The sequence below is a fragment of the Triplophysa rosa genome, linkage group LG24, assembly GCF_024868665.1.
Source record: "Triplophysa rosa linkage group LG24, Trosa_1v2, whole genome shotgun sequence".
Classification (NCBI taxonomy): Eukaryota; Metazoa; Chordata; class Actinopteri; order Cypriniformes; family Nemacheilidae; genus Triplophysa; species Triplophysa rosa.
Genome location: NC_079913.1, coordinates 7,821,153 through 7,842,052, shown reverse-complemented (window position 1 = coordinate 7,842,052; position 20,900 = coordinate 7,821,153). Strand labels below are relative to the sequence as shown.

General features: G+C 38.0%; 4 protein-coding genes across 12 annotated transcripts in view; 1 reads left to right on the top strand and 3 right to left on the bottom strand.

Annotated features, from left to right (window-relative positions):
* Positions 1 to 200: 200 nt before the first annotated feature.
* On the bottom strand, positions 201 to 1,483 carry stmp1 (short transmembrane mitochondrial protein 1). The gene is made up of 3 exons (XM_057324460.1): positions 1,328 to 1,483; positions 1,062 to 1,115; positions 201 to 900 (listed from the first exon to the last, which is right to left on the bottom strand). Exons 1-3 carry the CDS (start codon positions 1,340 to 1,342, stop codon positions 829 to 831), a joined length of 141 nt encoding a protein of 46 aa, XP_057180443.1. The 5' UTR covers positions 1,343 to 1,483; the 3' UTR covers positions 201 to 828.
* Positions 1,484 to 1,897: 414 nt separating this feature from the next.
* Positions 1,898 to 7,039, bottom strand: tcp11l2 (t-complex 11, testis-specific-like 2). Of its 2 annotated transcripts, none has more exons than XM_057324197.1 (10): positions 6,908 to 7,039; positions 5,337 to 5,520; positions 5,087 to 5,219; positions 4,812 to 4,932; positions 4,493 to 4,716; positions 4,225 to 4,361; positions 3,949 to 4,136; positions 3,622 to 3,803; positions 3,328 to 3,500; positions 1,898 to 3,230 (listed from the first exon to the last, which is right to left on the bottom strand). In XM_057324197.1, the coding sequence occupies exons 2-10, from the start codon at positions 5,506 to 5,508 to the stop codon at positions 2,971 to 2,973; spliced, it is 1,590 nt and encodes a 529-aa protein (XP_057180180.1). In that variant the 5' UTR covers positions 5,509 to 5,520; positions 6,908 to 7,039; the 3' UTR covers positions 1,898 to 2,970. The 2 variants fall into 2 exon arrangements, with proteins under 2 accessions (XP_057180180.1, XP_057180181.1); XM_057324198.1 differs by having other exon boundaries at positions 5,337 to 5,517.
* A 793-nt stretch (positions 7,040 to 7,832) lies between these two features.
* pkp2 (plakophilin 2) lies at positions 7,833 to 15,689 on the bottom strand. The gene is made up of 13 exons (XM_057324887.1): positions 15,434 to 15,689; positions 14,395 to 14,468; positions 13,680 to 14,311; positions 13,002 to 13,146; positions 11,441 to 11,648; positions 11,157 to 11,334; positions 10,162 to 10,279; positions 9,690 to 9,854; positions 9,335 to 9,511; positions 8,937 to 9,090; positions 8,657 to 8,849; positions 8,477 to 8,564; positions 7,833 to 8,167 (listed from the first exon to the last, which is right to left on the bottom strand). Exons 1-13 carry the CDS (start codon positions 15,618 to 15,620, stop codon positions 8,099 to 8,101), a joined length of 2,388 nt encoding a protein of 795 aa, XP_057180870.1. The 5' UTR covers positions 15,621 to 15,689; the 3' UTR covers positions 7,833 to 8,098.
* Positions 15,690 to 17,127: 1,438 nt separating this feature from the next.
* Positions 17,128 to 20,900, top strand: part of dennd5b (DENN/MADD domain containing 5B) — a 31,481-nt gene continuing 27,708 nt past the window's right edge. For all 8 annotated transcript variants that reach the window (XM_057324072.1, XM_057324070.1, XM_057324071.1 and 5 more), the window contains exon 1: positions 17,128 to 17,472. In XM_057324072.1, the coding sequence (XP_057180055.1) occupies positions 17,364 to 17,472 (109 nt within the window). In that variant the 5' untranslated portion in view covers positions 17,128 to 17,363. The remainder of the gene's footprint in view (positions 17,473 to 20,900) is intronic.

The following is a 20,900-nucleotide window of genomic DNA, read 5'->3' as shown; positions in this document are numbered from 1 at the left end:
AAAGTATGTTTTTAAAAACAACTTAAATATCCTAATTTAACCAAGGCCTAGTCCTGTTTTAAAATAATCCCTGTCTGGGAAACCGCCCCTTAAAGTTCAATGCGTTTAATTAATAATCATTATTATAAATTAATTTCATTTAAACAAATGTTTAAACGTTTGTTTGTAACCCATAGAAAAGAAAACACCACAAATGCATGTTTAAGGTAAAAGTGGCACATTTATTTGTGCAAGATCACTTCTACATTGCTTATTTAAGAATGAAACGTTCTTGTAGAGTACTTCAGTCATATATGTTTCAACTGATCCTGTGCACGTGCAGTTTCTTTTTCCAACAATTTTATTAAACATCTTACAAACATAACTATAACTACTAATTTAACTCAACAGATGTGTACAATAAAATTAAGTTCTTTAAACAATTATATTCAAATATATTATGCATCAGGTAACAGAATCCACGTCTGTATTGGGTTAAATTGTAAAAGTAGCAGTAGAACAAAAGTTTCAAAAGGGGGATTAGAGGCACTGTAACAATGAGACTATACTGTGCATTTTGGGTCCTTCTTTAGATTTTTCCAGCAGTAACATGGAGTATATCCTGGTTTCTAAATGCCCCTGTTCTGTCGATTTATGCTACCCATCGAATTTTGCTACCCTCGTGTTGGGGGAGGGGTAATTTAGGTGTAAGGGTTGGGTTGGGGGTTAGTCCTGTTTTGTATAGAGGTAGCAAAATTTGATAGGGTAGCATAAATTGTCAGAACACCCACTCTATTTTCAGTTCAATGACAATATGAGCCATATTTCCAGCCGTGACTCATCGATTCGTCACTCTGGAGGTTTCTTCTTGGCTTCCACGTCCTTTTTAAAGGCCTCGATTTTCTTTGAAATGTTGGGCACCTTAAAAAAAGTGTTGACAAAATACACATAAAGCAAACAACATGACAACAAGAAGCAGTCATCGTTTCATTACAAAATATAACCTTTATTTTAGATCTTATATTAAGATTAAGGTTAAAAACAGACAATGGATGTTTAAAGTAAAATGACTATATTTTAACCTCGTAATTCTGTGCCAGGTACATGCCAACCACGTTTCCCAGAGTGAAGCCAAGCTGAAATAAAGTGATGCCTTCATGAGCGATTTCATGACTCATAGATTGATATATTTTATTTATACACTATAAGATTTTAACATAAACCTTTGTATTCACGTTAAACTCAATTTACACTCGACTGCATAAATTCAAAGCTATGTGTGAGCTAGCAAGTTGTCTAAACAGAGAATGACAGTAAAAATGACGTAACATCGCAAATAAATACTTACAATGAATTGCATCATGTTTAAACCTTTAAAATGTTAACAGAAATAAAAGAGAAAAGTGTCACTGGTCCCGAAAGCTGTGGTTGTAATTTTGACAAGGTAGGCTTCAACTAGCACCAAACGTCATCTGCCCGACGAAAACAACCGCAACGGACGGGAAGTATTGTTCTTGCAAAATAAAAGTCATATAACTTTGAACATATAAGTGCAGTGTACTCGATGGCCTTTTGCTGGTTAATAATCTTGACTGAAGTATCCCGTTTAATTTTACATTTTATAGCTAAAGTCATTATGAAGAAAACAAGACAATGGATTTGTCAAAGCTGTTTACCAATTTAACATTACAAAATTTCTTTATGCAGTTTACTGTAGGATTGAATAGCTTTAAATGGTTTCCTATTTGCCAGATAACATCTTATTAATAGCATTCAACACATCACAGATACTGGAACAAAAAATGTGTTTAAAAAATGTTTTAGGTTTCATTAAAGCCAGTACAATTCCCATTAAATCCACTAGAATATCTGTGATGATTTCTTGTGTTAAATAAATTAAATAAAACGTGAATCAAAATTATGTTTCACACTTTATTTTCTTCAGTGTTTGTCATAGTACAGCACATATGTTTTTGCAAGGATTCTTAAATATTGTAAACAAACAAATTGAAAATTTTGATGAAAAGAAGGTCTAAAAGGTGCAACAACTTTTGCTTATCAAAATGGCAAAAAAAGATATTTCTTAAACAGACATAATAATCTATGCAGGTAATAGCTAAAAATCCATCAACAGAATTTTACTTAAGAGTAACATACGAAGACAATTCCCTTAATTCTTATAAACAAACATGCCTGTAACCAAAGCACAAGAACATACAAAAACATCATACAAAACCTTTTCGTATTTTTTTTTCAAAACGTGCCGTTTAAAAAGAAAAAGGATAAAAAAGGAAAACATGCAGATCATCGGATAATGACACTATCAAAACCAAAATCAAAAAATTAAATAAACAGAGATCTGGTCTGTCCCTCTTTAAGTCAATTCACCTTTTTCCTTTTTATACAAATTTTTTAAAAGTTTCAAAGCTTAAACATGGTTAACAATTGAAATACAATACTTTCAAATGTATCACGAACAAAATCTATTATTTTACATTGTCACTGGTTTTCATGATCTGATGAACATATTTTTAATGATAATTAAACATTGTTAGAAAATGGTCATCGGATAACACACTGGTATCTCTAAGCAAATTCGCTTACTACTATTTTTTCTCTATGCAAATATATTAGCCTATTTTGGCTCTCTGCCTTTAAAAATTTTTAAGTATAGAAAACTTTCTTCTTTTTGCCCTGCACAAAAACTTTATTTTGTCAATATACTATATGTATTGTAGTAACACTGTTAGGCAAGAACCACAGTTAGAGATGCAAAAATACTTGGCAAGGAACAGTTTCTTTGTAACATAGTTATCCTTACAATCAAAATCTATCATTTCCCATTTTCAGCACCATAGGACATAGTTGTTCTTCAGTCTTCTTTGTACTGCAGTTGAATCTGAAACTTGGTATATGATTATACATCTTATTCTTTACTACACACATAAGTGAAATATCTGGTATAACAGCGCATCCACAACCTCTATTTACTCATTTGGACTCCATTGGGCTGGTGGGTGTGATTTGAGGATTGGTCCCTGGCTCCTGCATGTCAAAAAGGAGCGTCTTCAAGATGCTGATGTAGAAAGGTGTGTAAACCTTTTTGTTGTAGTTGACAAGGTTGGAAAAACTCGCCCCCAGGGCCATGAGCTCCAGTTGAATCAGGCCCAACCCTGGTGGGACGGGAGGGGGTGCCCTGTGTGAACTGGTAGAGGCGAGGACCACCCTGAAATACTGCTGCACTCTCGCCTCTGCCAGACACCAGAGACACATTAGAATTTTTCTTAATGTTACGGTTTCTTTGATCAATAATTGTTCATACTTTTCAGACAAATGTGCTTTTCTTACCAACAAGAGTGCGCATTGGGTTATTCTCCAGGGCGAGGTCACAGATCAAGCTTTTCAGAGTAGCCTGCAGTTCAGCGGGGAGAAGAGGGAAGTTTCTTTCTTCCAGTGACTTGTTGATCTCACAGCAGATCAGATCGCTGACATTTCTGAGAGATTCAGTCAGGTTGAATTCTCTGTAAAAAATGATCATTCAAATCATTATTGTATTACCTTCATTGTAGAAGTATGCGTGTGGTAACGCCTGCGTGTGCAAGCCTGAGTGGGGTTTTTGTGAAAGGCACAGGGTGGACTTACGTGCCATGCATTCCCTCCAGCAGCACCGCTGTCATCTTTTTAAGTCTCTCAACAAGATCTGGCAGGCCTGACACAGGCCCTCCTATCGAGCTGCAGACTATCAGCAGAACAGATGCGACAGCTTGGTAGAGCTGAAGAGACTTCTGCATTTCTAGCAACCTCACTTCATCTGTCATCAAGGTCTAAATGTGCAAGAGAGAGACTGTTAAATCGTAAGTGCTCTTAAAGGTACAGTCATTCTAAATGGACGGCAAACAAAAACGCTGATCTGTGACTGTGATAACTTAAGTTTCTATAAGCTTTCTGTCTTTGTGTGTGTTCACCAACCTCAGGCAGAGGACCCTTGGTCTCAACCCAGGTGAGCAGTTTAATGTAGGCAGTATTTAGAACCAGTATGGGCCCTGGTAGGGACGTCTTGCCTTGACCAGAATCACCGCTCTTGTCAGCTGGGGGCATGAGCTGAGTGGCCTCCTCTATTGATGCTTTGATCCACTCAGTTGTGTGATCCAAAGCGCCTAAGTGATTAAAATTACATCTAAAGTTGAAATCCAAGATCTGTTGATTGATGCAGATAAGCTATTTTTGAAGCTTTAAAATTCTTACCGGGAGTTCTTTCCAGAATGCTCTGGAATTTGGCTCTTTCATACTCCACAGACTGCCGCTGAAGTTCGGGTCTAAAGCTCTGAATGGTGAAATTCACCATGTCCATTTTCATCAGGTCCAAAACCCGAAAGATCTCCCTGTTTAACACAAATAATTAGAAATTATGTAATTGCACTCCTGACTTCCATTTACTATAGTATTACAACCATTGTGCTTGTTCTACAAAATTATAAAAAATAACCTTAATGACAAGCAAAAAACAACATACTTCAACAGTTTCACTGTGTCACCAGAGCCTTCCTTGAGTTTCTTGATGTCATCGTCTCGGACCGGTGCGCAGAACTTTCCCATAGTATTAATGATGTAGGAAGCAAGCCCCTGGATGTCAACCGCATTGTTGTCAGCCTGCTGGCGTATTAGGTCCATGTCCAGAACCTCCATGATCTGAGTACGTAGGCGGTTTGCACCAGGGTTGAGAAAGGACAGCAGGGTCTTTGATAGTAAGAAAAAAAGTAATGAATGAATAGTCAATAAACTTCATTGCATTGGCCATGTTGTTATCACACTGAAGTTAACGTTTGACCTACATCTCTGATCTCTTCCAGAAGTTTAATGGCGTAATCGTACTCAGGAGGGTCTTCGTTCAGCTCTGCTTCAAGACAATCCCAGAAGGCCTTGTGCACCATATCTTTCACCCTTTTCTCCAAGCTTAAAGGGTAAAACATAATGTTAAGCGATCACATTGTTTCTCTATCCAGATTTCAAACGGAAGAGTTGCTATTTACTCACTGTTACCTCAAACATGCGTTTTCATTTTTTTTTGTGAAAGCCCTAAAATGGTAATTCAATATTAATCTGGTACCTGTGTTGAGGTAGTTCCGGAGGCTCAAGGTGGAAGTTATGGTTGACTACGATCTCGTGAGCCAGGCTCAGATTAGACAGGTCCCGGGCTGAAGCCATAACCTCATCAAGCGTTAGGGGTTTTGGTGGACTGCCTGAAAACAAAGCGATAAAATGTCAAAGTTGAACATTTACCTACATATTTGACAGAATAAGAGGTAAGAGGAATTGTTTGCTTTGCGTGTGTGTGTGTGTGGTAGTCGAACACTTACAAGAAGGAGAGTTGTGTTTGCTGGAAGAATTGCTGGTAAAGCTCTGACGAGAACAGTCAACATCGCTGCACGAGGTCAAGCTGTCGCACCTTTCCGATGACTCGGTATCGCTGTTCTGGTCCTCACTGGCCACCGTAGACGTGGAGGTGGGACGCTCATCGTTCAGTGGCATCTTGAACAGCTGCTGGGAGTTGTCAAGAAGGTATCTATTATATGAATCGAACTGTTTTGAGAACTGTGGGTAGATGATTTTGTGGGACAGACTGATTTTTAAAACGGAAACAGGGCAATCTTTTAAATAGAGCTGCGGAGGGTGATGGCACACTTTAAATGTTGATAAATTGTACAAGCACATGAAGCTTTATTCCCATAACAAAGACAAAGTAGTTTACAAAGGTCAAAGAAAACAGGGCAACAAAAGGGCTCAGTTACATTCATGTGGCCCACAAAGGAACATTGTATTTTAAATGCGATTGGGACGCTGAGAGACGCTGTTTCTTAGGTAACAGACAATGCTTGATAACAGTTTAATCTTTAAAGACAAGCCTATTTAGTTACACCCCCGGCATCATAGCCTCCACTACACACCTGTTTCGTAATGTAAACTGAGTCTTTTTTGGCTTTTTTAACTCGATTCAACAACGACTTTCAGATGTTCCTATTAAGTTTATGCCAAATTGTTGTGCCAAGTATTATATATAAGACTTATCCCATTCTTTATGCAAGAATAAATTATTTTGCAAAAGGTACTCCACTGACAGAACAGCCTAATTTTTACATAATAGTCAGATGTCAATAGAAATGTGCAAAAAATGACAATGCAGTATACGTATACCAGTAGCCGGAGGCGTTGTTATAATAGGACGGCCAATGGCATAACATGTGCAAGCCTTTCCATTTGTGTTACTCCCAAAAAAGAGAATCTATTTTGAGCAGCAGAAAAAAAATCAGACCGACCTCCTTGCGGCACTGCGCAGATTGATCGTCATATAACATCAAAGTACCGCGAGATCTCTGCTTTCAAAACGCTCTCGCGGTACGTTAATGTCAAATGCCGATCACTCTGCGCAGAGATGCATGAAGTCACACACTAACACACTCGCGCACACACACAACACTGAGCCCAGCTGCTCTAGACACGTGACCTTATCTTCAACACACAAACAAGGACAAAACACGAGTAAACTGTCAAAGCATTGCAACAGAGCGACCGAACTGGACGTTCCAGATCACGCACACCCCCAACCCTTTAAAAATAAGCAACAATCACAAAACATTCGCTCTCTAACCTGGGTTAGATGTAAAATTAATAAATAATATGAAATAATAAAATGAAATAAGTCGTGAACGCATGACTATTTATTAAAGTGATTTGCAGTCGTTTGAGCTTCATTGCACAGACATATGTCCGACCCCATTTTCCAATCCAAGTTATCAATGCTCAGTTTAAAGGTTTCAGTAATTAATTCCGTGATTATAAAGTAAGTTAAGGTCTTTTGAAATTGCTTGTGAGAAACATTACAAATATAAAGTCCTGAAAGAAATGTCGAGTAAAATTATGTAACGTTTACCTGAAGCAAGTCCCCGAGAGTGGAGACTTGGCAAACAACACCGAGCAACGGGGCTTTTCTCGATTTACAGGACAAAATGTATCGATACACTTCCTCGAGCAGTACGGTGGGACTTTAAAGGGCTCTTTTACATTATTACTTGCAGTGTTTTGTGAAACTGGAATATTCCATTATTCCGTAGCCGAGAGGGTGGAAATATTTTGTCCTCGACAAAAGATGCAAAGAAACATGAGTGACGTTAGTGTATAACATTACCCGAACGTGATATTACAATTATAAATCTAAATGGCACGAACAAGTATGATTGTGTAATATCACAAACAAAGGAAATGTCGACGATGTAGAACGTACAGGAGTACCGCACAACCCTAGTAACATAACATGGTGCAGTCCAGTTCGCATGAGCTTCTTTGTTTACGGATGTGACGTCAAAGTACATTAAAAGTGTTTTGTGATCGCTTATACAAAAGAACGCTTATGTTCAAAAGCAATAGCCATTTCTCGTGGACAAATGCACCTCAAACTTTCATTCAGACACATTCTGTTCTTGTCGTAGACAATGGAAACGAAATATTTTCATCTGTCGCTGATCCCTCCCACTGAGGAATATGATCGTTTGTTTTTATTCGAAAGCTCAAACATACTTGACTGACTGTAACATGACCTTTTACGTTGTTCTCACACTGCATGCACATCCAGATCTCACATTACATGAATTTCTAACGATGGACGAATTCTTTTGAGATTTTAATACATTTTTGTGTTTTTGCAAATCATGTTTACGCCTGAGTGCAGACTGTACTCAAACAGTACCATGGTAACTAAACAAACACACATTAACCCCTCATTGAATGGGGCAATAATTTGAAAAACCACCACAAGGCATTGGTTTACTCATGGTCTGAAAACAAAGAAGTCAACATAAAAAAGTGCACAAAGATATAAGAATGTGTTTTTTAATATTGCTAATTAAACAAACCAAAGGCAGTACAAAATAAAAGAATAAATAAATAAAGTCGTGTACAGTCAACAGGCATAATCACTATACATTTAATAAAAACAAATAATATTAAATTAAGATAACAAATATACACATACAAAAGCTATGTTACTTAGCACCACTTTGAAATATATTAAAGTAAGTTTTTTAAAGTTAACAAATGAAAGGTCTTTTCCTTGCAGTGCATCCTCCTATTCACGGACAGAATTCACAGCCTTTAGTGTCCTTTTGTTAATGAAATCAGATTTCCTATAACCAGCCTGCAACAGATTTATAAAAAGAAGATAAGATTAGGTATATAATACATGAAAACATTACATAATGAAAACTCAAACTAAACCTCTATTATCTACACAAGCATCATGTTAGAACTAAATGCCAGGCCACTGCCTCAACTATCATTATGTTAATTGGAAAAATCTCTTCATTTAAATCTCTGTTTCTTTATCTGCCTTTCCACCTATTTATATCCTATTTATATAGTCTCTGATTATTACTAATAATTTATTGCTTATTCTCAAATACACTATTTAATGAACACAATGTGATGCAAACGTAAAGTATTCGACCTTCTTATAGCTGCTGTGCAGCTCAGAATGCCTCCACAGTGTATGCAACAGAACACAAGCTGCTTGGCCTGCCCGTGTGGGCCCAAACCTAGAATTGGTAGAGAAACAAATGTATGATTTCAATAAGTCACATGCATGAACAGATATTAAAAGTCCTCCTGGAGATGAAAATCACAGTACCCATTGTCTTTGGTGCTGATGCTGATAATCTTGGGTAATGCTCCTTGGTTTATAATGTCACAGGTGTTCTTCACAGACTCATTGCTCAAGCTGATGAGGATGTGAAAGATTGTGACAATGACATCTATGGGTTGCTCTGAGCTTCTGTCAGAGTTTTGTAGTATGGCAACCAGCTCTGGTAGCACCTGTTTAACTAAAGAGATTTATACAAACCACAATCAGCATTTAAACAGCATACAGTTGTACATGTTGCCTGTACAGTCATTTAATTATAGCTCACCAATGTGTTTGTGCAGTTCTCTGTAGCGGGAGACATTTTTTACTAATGACACACATATTCTTATTTCTTCCCTTTTCTCTTCTTGCAGCATCTTTTTCACATGAAGAAGGCCTCCCTCTTTTTGCACAATGAAGTTTGCGATGGCCTGAGATATCTAATGGGAATACAAAGATGTTAATCCAGTCCTGTTGGATGTTTTAATGACATGCTTTCTCTAACCAAACTGTATGTGATTGCTTTCTGTATATTAAATATCTATCTTATAGTCAATGTCTAGCACAAGACTAAAGCTCAACTAGTAGAAAATAGCACTTGCAACACCAGGATTGTCACTTTGGATAAAAGTATCGGACAAATGCGTAAATATAAATGCAATGAAATTAATTTTCAGGCCATACCTCCCCAGAACAAGCGGTGAGGTTTTGCAGTGCTCCAATGGATGCCTCTTTTGTGTGTTGGTTTGCACTGACAGCAATAAGCGAGAGATACATGCGGATAGTGATTGCGCTCCAGAGCCACTCTGCACCTTGAGGACTGGCATTCTCTTCCAGCAGAGGATACTCTTCCTCTGTTTCCTGCCAGTCAGGTAAGCCAAAACAAATAATTATAAATAATACGTCTCTGAAAGTATATCTTTTGTTTAATATTCATATTCAAGATACTGCATTATTTTATGCCGTCAACCAAATCACCATCAATATGTAGTCATTATTATATGTACATTTTGGCCTGTTTTGGCATGGTAATACTAACCTCCTCAATACTTTTTGGAGTGTTGATGATGAAACAGCCAGGATTACTGTTTTGTGCTGTGAGACTCTGTTTGGACTCCTGAACCTCTGGGGCATCTATATTAGACATCCCACAATCAAACCGGTAAGAGAGGTTGTGCAGGATACACACACAGTTTTCTGTGGCCTTTTGAAAAATTGTTGTTATATTGTTATTAAAACAAAATCATCACAACACAAATTTATTATAATTATTTAGGATCATATTATTAACATTTTATCACTTCATTGACATTTATTTTAATTATGTCATACATTTCAAGATCACTTATGATGGTAAAGCTTTTTATTGTCATGCTTATTAGCAAGTCATCCGAAAATATTCATATAATGTTTCATCATTATACTGTATGACCCCCTCAATTATGAATCTAACTCACTGTTGCAGTTACTAAGGTATGAAGACTGGGTTTTAAGCGCAAGTAGCTATTTACCTTGTCATTGGGTTTATAGTCTGAAATGGTGCTACGGATGTAATAGATGAGGCACTCAATAAGGCCCTCACATTCCCTCAAGGCTTTACGTCCATCGGGACCGGTAGAACTCAAATTTCTATAGAAATACAATAAAATCACAAAGTACAATTTATCTAGTACAATAACATCTTATGAAAAAATGTAATGCATACAACCAAGTAAATTATATATATCTAGAAATAATAATAATAAAAATACATTTTCTTGGCATTTACACAAGTAGGCTAATAGCTCATGTTACTGCTATCTATCTTTATGTTGTTCTTTTTTACTTTCATGGAATAATTCTGAGGGATGCTTTTCTTTTTGTCCATTCAATGAAAGTGTATGGTGACTGAACCAATCTTTTGCAGTCCATGATAGAGACATGCTATAAAAATATAACAATCGAGTTCTGTGCATCACACAGAAGAGAAAATGCCATATGGGTTTCAAACAAAATGAGGGTGAATTAATTTTTGGGTACACATTATCCCTTTAATGATATATAACTTAAAGGTACAGTTTGTAACAATGTTGCAGTAAAATATCCAAAAACCACTAGGCCAGTGTTATATAATTTTTTCAGTTGAGTACTTACAATATCTCAAATGTTTCCAACTACTTGTAAATCGTGAGAAAAACGCTATTTTAAACAGTGACACGGGGCCACATTCGCGTCATATCCGCGTTACCCTTTGTTACCACTTTTACTGATGTAGAAACACGATTAACGTGATTTCTCGTTCCCGTCTGATTGATGGCCATCAGCGGTGGAGTTGAAGACAACAGATCCAATCATTCCGCGCTCCTTCACAGGGTCATCAAGCTACGCCATTGTTGTCGTTTTGAATGTGCGCCCTCTAGCGGCTGATTTTACAAACTGTGGCTTTAAGTAGCTTTCTCCACTAAGAACGCCGCTTATGCTATCAAAACTAGTCTTTATCAAAACCATTTTCTCCCTTTGGCAATACCTCAGGCAGCCAGTAGCATTGTATAAAACGTCAGGGTCAGCCAAAAGGTCTAGTTTGGGATCCTCCCCCTCAGAAATGCCCGAGCAAGGCACCAGCACGTTGTCTGTGATAGGTTTGACCGCTTCTCTTGCGAGCTGCTCTTTCAACAGGTCATGAGATGAAAGATTCCACAGCAGCCCTGAGGAGATAATGACCATCGGAGAATCAGTGTGGGTAGAGATCACATTTCTGTACGTTTTCTTAGAGTTATGGTTAGGATTTGAGATTTAGTATGATAGGTTTACCGGTAAGCTGCCTTCGGGTCTCAATATCTCGGTTCTTCCTGAGCGTGCTCAGGATCACTGGAAGCCCTTCACAGTCTTTGACGTCCATCTTGTTTTCACAGTTTTCGAAAACGGCGTTTCGGAGTGCGCTGGCGGTGGCCTGCTGGAGCTCTTCGCTGTCATTCTGCAGGAGCTGCAGCAGCTTTGGAATGCCCTTTAGAATATGTATCTGTGAAGAGAGAACATGCTAAAATAGGACATTTCAAATTTTAAAGGTCAAATGTATCAAATTTAGCAACATCTAGCGGTGAGTTTGTGAACTGTAACCAACGGCTCACTCCACCCCTCCCTTTTGAAGCACTATAGAGTGGCTGCACAGAACTAAGATGTCGTCATGTTTTCACTACTTTGCCGAAGGAGATAATGTATTTACGAAACGCGCTCTGTAGAGCACTTTGTCCGTTTAGGGCTACTGTATAAACAACATGGCGAATTCCATGCAATTCCACATGCGGTGTATGTAGATAGAAATAGCTCATTCTAAGGTAATAAAAGCATAATGTTTCATTATCTACGGTCTTTATACATCTCTGAAGACATAGTTATGTATATTATATTCCAAAAAATGACACACAGCACCTTTAAGGCTGACTTATAATGTTAGGCTAAGTTCAATGGTAATAGCTAATGAATTGTTCAGCTCGTATCTTACACACCACCCCTTTTAATGTCTATTGGCTTTTACAATGGAAACTTCTAAAAACACTAAGTTCTTTTAATGCTTTGCTTTGGACCTTTATTCCATATCATTCTCCCAAAAACGCAATGACAGGAGTGAGAACATTTTCTTTTAATGCATTGTAAACAGGGTCCAAAATTAGCACTCTGCTATAACCAAATGCAAGTAACATTATCTGGTATTTTTTTTAAAAGCTACCACATTAAAGAGTTTAGAAATGATTGTTTACGTAACTGATCCATGAAATTCAAATCAAAGACGTCCGTCTCCTGAAGCAAACACCTGTCGCAACTTGTGTGTTTTCCAATGACTTTTACCTTTCCATCATTAGCTTATTCAGTTTGCCTTAAGGTCTTTTCTCAAACACATGTGAAATATTCCTCACATTATTCCACAAATAAAGCAACAAAATGAGGTGCAGTCTCAAAGACAAAGCCTGGCTTATTTCATGTAAGATTCTGCAAGTGAATGACTTTGTCACCCCATTCACAAAAATCACACTGTTATTAAATGAATGAAAATAATGCAAAATACAGATTCATGCCTGGTAAGAAATATTTATGGCTGGTAAGAAGTTTTTTAAATTCACGCACCAGGTGTGGCAGGTTAATTGTGGTTGAATGAAAAAACCCAAACCACTCTAAATATTTTCTACAGCATTATTCCATAACCTGTTTCCCACAATGAAATGTAAGTGCCACCTCGCCAAGCAGCGCTATGACTCATCGTTTCATTTTGCCTGAAGCTCTTGTTATCATCGCAACCATTGAGTCTAGAGTTTGAGAAATGTGTGATATACATCATCCGTGTCAGTTGCCATGAGGGTGGATCATAATGGCTTACCTTTTCCTTAGCGTCAGGTCTGTTAAAGCACTGGTTCTGTATGAAGTTAACTGCAGTGATTTGTGCTTCCACATCATCTTCCTCTAGGAGATTTACAGCCTCTTTGAGTGTCATCTCTGTCCCATGCTCATTTTTCCTGCCTGCCCTTTTACACAAAACATGCAGGAAGTTAAGATAAGATAATGATAAGATAACGTTACAGTGGTGGGTGTGTATTGTGCACTTTGGAAGTGAAAAAACTTTGTAAGCTTATGCAGAAAGTGGCCCAGACATGTAAATTACTAATTTAACGATGAATGATTATAAATAGTAACACAATTTTACCTCCTGACATGTATGTAAAGTAGGTAAAGAAATTTTCCTACTGTCAAAGTGTCACCTAAATGCAAAGCATATTTTGCGAACGGGCCCTAAGAATACGTCAGACTTTGTGTGTATTTTAGGCCAGCGACAGACTTGTTCAATATTGAAATAAACAATATACTTAAGCAATGTTGGCATATTGTGTAACTCATTAAAAAACTTAAAACAATTAATTGCCTCCTACTACTATACTAATACTTTACATTACAGTCCTGATCACCACAAAAACAAAACATTACTATGGCATAAAACAATAACATTGTAAACACAATAAAGTGACTCATTACTAAAAAAATGTATAAACTGTTGGCTCACTTTGTTGAAGCTGTCATTGTGTGTTGTTCGACCTCCAGGTTTTCAATCCTTCCCGAACTTCCTGACTTTTCCACCATACTGATGAGCGAGCCAGGTTGGGAGGGTTGTCTTCCTGCAACAACCTCCAGGCTCGGCTTCCGCTTGTGGCCCTGCCAGGACACGTTCTCTGTCTGTTCATGAGAACCGAAAGCCCCCTCCCTCTTCTTGCTGAGGGTTATTGGAATACAGCGCTTCTCCAACTCCATCCTGTTCTTCTCAAACCCTTCTGGGACAGTATTGTGTGAGGTGCTGGGTAAAAAGACGTCATCCCATTTATCCTCGAAATTGTCATCATAAACGGGTTTAATAGGGAGCTTCATAACAGCCACAAGTCCAGAAACGAATAACCTTGGGTTACGCAGAACCTCCGAGTGGGCATAACGTAATGGGTATTTAATCGTATGGAAGTTGTTGGTTGGAGTGGCAGGGGGGAGAGTGAAAGAGTAAAAACCAGGTCTTGTGCTGTAATGAAAGCTTCTGAAGCCCCTGTGGAAGTGAGGAGGCTCTGTGTTTGGCCACTGAGATCGATCACCCATCCACAACGGCCTTGCTGTTTGTGGCGTAGCATCATGGTTGACAAACGTGTTGATTCTCTGCAAGGTACAGTGTGTCGTATCAAATCATATGAGTTACATAAAGTGTGGAACATTAAAGATGCATTAATTTGATTGGGTACCTTTAGTTGAATGTTTCCTAATGAAATACTACGTGATATGTGACAGTTGGATAGGCTTTCTGAGAGAGATGAATCTGGAACACACATCACAAAACATACAAATTCTTCATTCACAAAAACTAATAAACAGGTTTCAATAGTTGAGTTTACATTTTTGAAGAAAGTTAATATCGCTCTACTAACAAAAGAAAATACGATGATGTTTTCAGACACATACAGAGGAGTTAGTGGTCACTATACCATTCTTCCACCAGTAATTTGAGTAAATAATGATTCAAATGTCCTATTATAAACTCTTGAGGTGCTTCATGAGGTCATAGAAGAAAGATTTTTGGCTGAATGGTTCCATAGAGAGCCTTGACTTAATCATCCAAGGAACTTTTTAGATTTACAAAAGGTTCTTCGTAGTGGAAAAGTTTTTTTTAGATTTTACAAAATGGTTCTTAAAAGAATCTTTCTGTAAATGGTACTTTTGGTTTAGGGAACCAAAAATTGATCTTCTGTCATAGAAGTTCTATGGCATCGCTGGGAAGATCCTTTTGTGGGTATTTTTGTATAGGATGTTTTTGAGGATAGAATACTTTCAAAGCTGCATCTCCTTGAAAATAAACAAATTCTGAACTATTTCTATTACAAATACCAGTATGAACCATAAATTGTTTACCATTAAAACCATTACAAAATTATTGTATGTTCTTATGGCTTGAATGAATGACGTTCTATTGGTTCCCATCTGCAGATAAAGAACCCAACACACAGTTTCACATATTATTCAAGTTCACACACATTAAAGTTGCCATTAAAACCATCAAAGCCATTAGAATTTTTGTGATGTCATGTTTTCCCAGCAGGGGCAGCAGAATGAGAGCAAGCAGACTAACAAAGGAGCTGAGTATAAACAAGACTGCTGCTGACCTGACCATCCTGTAATTTCACAAATACCGAATACACCAACAACCGACTTCAAACAAACAATAACTCTGCTTGCTTTTACATTACTTCATTATATAGTAACACTAATAAGAATCATTCTGCATACCTGGCAGTTTAGGTTTCTTTCTTTTCCGCGAGAGTGTCAGCTGCACTTGTTGCTGTAGTCGGTTTCGCCGGTGAGTATCGGCATGAGTGAGTTTGTCCGTGTGCGGTAAAGCCAAAGAAGTGTCTTCCGACCGAAAAGACCCCAGAACGGGCAACACAGTGCGCATAAAATCTGCCTCCTCCGCCATCGAGGTCTCTCTTTAGATGCAGTGAGGTGTGTAGTGTCAGGTGTTTTACTCCCTGTTGGGCGTAAAGCGCTACGGTTGTTCTTTGTGATCGAGGTGTGGTTTAAACATGCGTCACATTACTCATATGATATCGTGTTACCGCACAACTCTGAGCAATTGTGATCGAGGAGGTGGACAGATTTCACTGTAGACATTTACTGCTGTGACCTGACGCCAGGCAGTATTATAGCAACAATGTGTGGACTCAGCATTATTCTTTCGTTATTATTCACTGTAATAAAATATCGTTTCTGTCCCTCTGGTTGTCCTGTTGGGACACCGACGAACGAACTGCGAGGCTGAGCCCCTCCCACAAACGAAGACGTCACGCGTGAAAGTTTCGGGGGTTGAAATGTATTTACAAACTTTAAAAAAAGAGTAACCATAGTTTCCGACGAAATCAAGTTGAATAACAAAATCAAATTATATAGTATTTACAAATAAAAAACAGACATCCTTGTGTTTTCATGGATAATCCATAAAGTGTTTGTAGCCTAATTATTTTTTGTTTCACTATAAGTAACAATTTTGCTTGCAAGCAGTTATTTATCGAGCTATAATAATTTCTCAAACAGACTTTTTACTCAGTATAAAAATGGTTTCACTTTTTTTTAACAATGACTTCAATATTAAATAATAATCTAGTTAGGAGAAAATAGTTTGGCAATCAATTTCAGTTAAACAGTTCACTAAATAAATCTTAATTTACTAATTTATCACACACTTGCACACACTAAAAATCTTTTGTTTTTATAAAGCATAATGGGATCTTGTAAAACGTTATTTAAAATCACAGCGCTTCTGTTCGTTGTCATTCTTCATATACTTTGCATAATTCAATATGATTTTGACAAGGACAAAAAGGATGATAATCATTAGATGATAATAATGTAACACATAAATCAGGTAGCCATACAGCCGCTTCATCGACAGAGGGCGGTATTTTGATAGACCTACGGCTATTGGCGCTCTATCCATTAAAGAATGGAACGTTAACAAACAACGTCTTAATGACACGCTATAGATTTATATTAAACAACTGTGATATACAGTATAAGACGTAGTAAAACAAATAGTTAAAACTATCACATTTAAAATCACATTATTATTTGCAGAATTTTGGTATAGGTTTTCAAGGGGTGAACAGTGTTTATTTTTATATCATGTCATTAAATTGTTTGTAAATTCTGTTAAATACGTGTACATGTGTGTAAAATAGGCAAACACGTTTACAGACACGCAGCGATATGTTCACATACAATCATCATTACAATAATGCAATCACACATCATTTAAGAACCAGAAAGTTAAATCACTGGAGGAAAATGTCTTGCGTATAAACAAATGAATACACTTATTTATGTGTTTATTTATTTATTTTTAGCCCCCAACGTGGTGACACATTTTAAAGGTCCCGCTCGGTGCGCGCTCGATTGGTCGAGTGCTATCAGCTGAAGCGCGCGTCAGCGAGTGAGCGCGCAGGGGTCTCACCAAAACTCTACAACTCGCAGACTGCGCAGCATAAACTACTCGGTCCGAATAATCTAAACGCAGACTGGTTCCCAACGCTTGCTACACCAAATACTAAGGATTTTCGTTTATTAAACCCACGTTTTGAGATTTCATTTGGCCGGTGACGCCCGGATATGGAGCTGAGTAGGTCTGTATAATAGGCGCGGACAAAGCGGATCAGCTCAAGCCGAGATGAGTGCCACGACGAGCGGCTCTGGGTCAGCGCCCTGCCGCTTCGCACATTACTTTATTATATGCGGAATAGACAACGAAACTGGTCTGGAACCCGATGCTTTAGCAGGTAAGAATGTATTTTATTGTTTTGCGTATTGTTGACTGACGATAAACACGAGCGGATATAAACATGAGCTGACGTGCACTGATTTCTTATGAGCACCGCTTGAATCATATTACGATCTCGATCTTTGGAAATTGAAAGCTGTTTAATGTACTATTAAAATCTCTTAGGGTAATTGTTTCATTATGCTTATGGCATATTTGTTACTAGGCCTATTTGATATACAATAATTTCACTACAAAGCACGATTAAACTATGGTTATTGTGTAAACCTGTGTGTTTACGTCAATGTGTGTATAGGCTACGTCGAAACCATGTTTAGCCCACTATAGACCATGGTCAATTTTCGTAAGGTAGCCTATGCTCGATCTAAATGGGTAATTCTTGTAACAGCCTTTTAGTATAATGGTGTAATGATTTTAGATAAACCAGCTTAATACCTAAACCCATAGTGTCTTCCTGTGCTCTGTGTAAAAACAAATGTCTGTGCAATAGATAATGCATTCAGTTCAGTTATTTAAAAGATGGGTATCAAACATCAATATGCATCATTATGTATTGATTGTAAACATTTTTTGAATGTCCCATGGTGACACCACAACCAGTCTAGAAATATGCGGTTATTGGCTTCATTGGCTTGTTGGCATCCTGGCAGAACAGCTGATATATGCTTTATATGGGCAATAAAGAGACCACCGAGGGCCTATTGCTAAATTAAGAGGCTGTGAAATTGACATGTTGATTGGCTTGAACTATTATTAAACCAGATTATTTATCACATTTATAATTATTTATGCATACATTATTGTAACATTCTCGAAATATGTAGTTCATTACACTATCTGTGTGTGTGTATGACTGAGAAAAATAAAAACAGAAAAAAATAAAAACAGGCATAGACAGAAGGAGAGAAGTCTTTTAAGTTGCACATAGGGCATATGATGTATCTCCTTGTGGTTTAAGCGTTCAGCTTTGTTTTTGAGGTTGGCTGGTTTCATTGAACAATCACAAGAGGCATCATATGGGTCTCATAACAAATGTGCATCTATTTTAGACATTGCCAACTAGCAGGGCTTTCAAAATATCCCAGTGTCTTTTAACAGTTCATTGTGACAAGTCCTGTAATGGTCCACAGGCTGCTAATCAACTTGTATTGAGCAACCGGTGCTGGGCAGCTCACACCACTGATCATTTTGTTTGGACGGTGCCCACTGTTGTCATTGTGTACCACGCTTGGTGTGACTCAATTCATGCTTGACGAAATAACCCTTGTTTTGTGAAACTTGTTTTTTAGCCACACACCTACTGGGAAATATCACATGTTTTAAATGAACCCGATATTTGTTTCTGAAACACTTGTTTTAACAGATCCCCTGATTGTGCCACTTTTTTAAAAACCTGGCACAGTTAAACAGACGCTGCTAGTGAACTTTGTGAGGCTCCTGTGGATTAGATGTGGTGCTGAGAGGCTGCGTGGGATAAAACCAGGCTGTTTAGTTTTAAGCACAGGCTTGAATCTCTTTGTTTGTCAAAAGTGTGTAAATTAAACCTGATTACACGAGCATTTTGGTTCAAATAGATGTTACGCTCTGGTGAAAGAATCTGTTAATGTAAGTTTCAGAAAATCATCTTGCCAGAGCAACCTGGAAACACAATGGCCAGATTTTGCACAAGCTTGATTTCTCTTGGAAATAAAGTTTTTGTCGTTGAAAAAATTTGTCGTCTCCCACAGTTTGTAGTGTTTGGAAGTGATGGCTTGTTTTCAACCTAAAACTTAACCTGGCATTTGTGTTTGTAGCATAATTTTGTCCTTTGCTCATGACTTTCTCATGTCAGATCAGTCCTATACCCCAGATAAAGTTCATCATGATTGAACGGTTGGAGCTTGATTAATTTACCTCCGTGTGTGTCCAGTGTCATAAAGGACTCGGACATTATCAGCTCAGTGGGTTGCTCAGATAAGCAGTGTAAGCGCTCACTGTTTGCGGCATTGTGAGATGTTCACTCGAGATATCCCGTGTACAACATAACCTTTGTTGAAAATGGTTTGATCCATATCGAGTGTTTTGAAAATCCCCCTCGTTCCACCCCGTAGCACCTGTGTTTTCTACCCGCCTAGTTTCTAAAGGACAGCTTTGGTTGCACCTCCTGTGAGAAGATGAGAATGCTCATTTGTAATTCAAACCACTTGAAGATCGAGAGCGAGAGATGGTTCTCCGTGATATATTTTTGGCACTGTTTCCTCGGTTCCATTGTTAAAACCAGAAATGCACGCTTCCTGCTGGTTACCTCCATGCGTTTCTGCATGACTGGATACGTGCAGTTGGACTCAAAAGGCCGAGCTCCCTCCTAGTGCTTCTAGGCATAATCATCACTGCTGGTCGCCTTTTGACTATTCTCTCCCATTTACAATCTGTTTCTTGATATAAAGGATTCTTATTAAAATGGGTTAATTGAAAATGCCCATTAATAATGTAAACACAGTGTGGCCTCTCAATTGATGTCATTTCAAGTGGCTGTGCCTCTGTTCTCTTTCAGCAGAGGTTTATTAATCAGACGGTTGTCCTCTTTTCTGATAATCTCAGAGTCCGATATAAATGTTGTTTTTCTGGCTAGTTTGTAGTCCTCTGCAAGGCCAAGGTGATTTGGGAAAAACAAGTTCCACTAATGGACAACTTTGTTTTTCTATCTTCGTTATGTTTGCTATATCCACGGGGCTGCTTCTTATTTATAGGTCTCTCTGCTCTCATATAATCCATTTGGTTATGGATGTTGGTTGGTTCTTGGAAGGCCCTCTAAACGCTTATATAGACGTAAGGTGCGGTATATCCTCTGAGCGGGATAAAAATATAAGCTATAAATAGCACCTCTTGTGTCTTGTTCTGCCTTTGAGAGGACATAGTTGCTACAGATTGTGTGAAATTGATTTGAAGCACTGTTTTTTTCTTGTCGTGCTTACAAACAGTGAGAACTAAATATAAAAACACGTTTATATTTTGTGTTTTTTAAGGATTTTGCGTTATAGGTTTAGGCTAAAAGTGACACTTGACTTTTCGTTCCATTGACTTCCATTCATACGCATGCGAATGCGTCAGACCGGAAACGCAAGCCCGTCCGAAGATATTTCGTATTTTGCTGCGTAGCAAAGTTCAAGTTTGGTGAACTCTGACCTGCGAATTAGCGTCACGTGAGTGCGTGAGACCAATAGAAGATCAAAACGTCACAGCGTGACCTTTTCGGTACAGAAATGTAAAAAATGGAGGAATCGTTCCCGCCAATTTTCGTACCACCGTCCGAAAGAATTCTGCATGCTTGAAGTCAAGTCTAAACGGCTTTAGTGCCTCTGCAGACATACGTAATGTAAATATCCAACCTCATGGCAATTCATTATTTTACAATTTTATACTTCATTTAACTATTTTACGAAATGG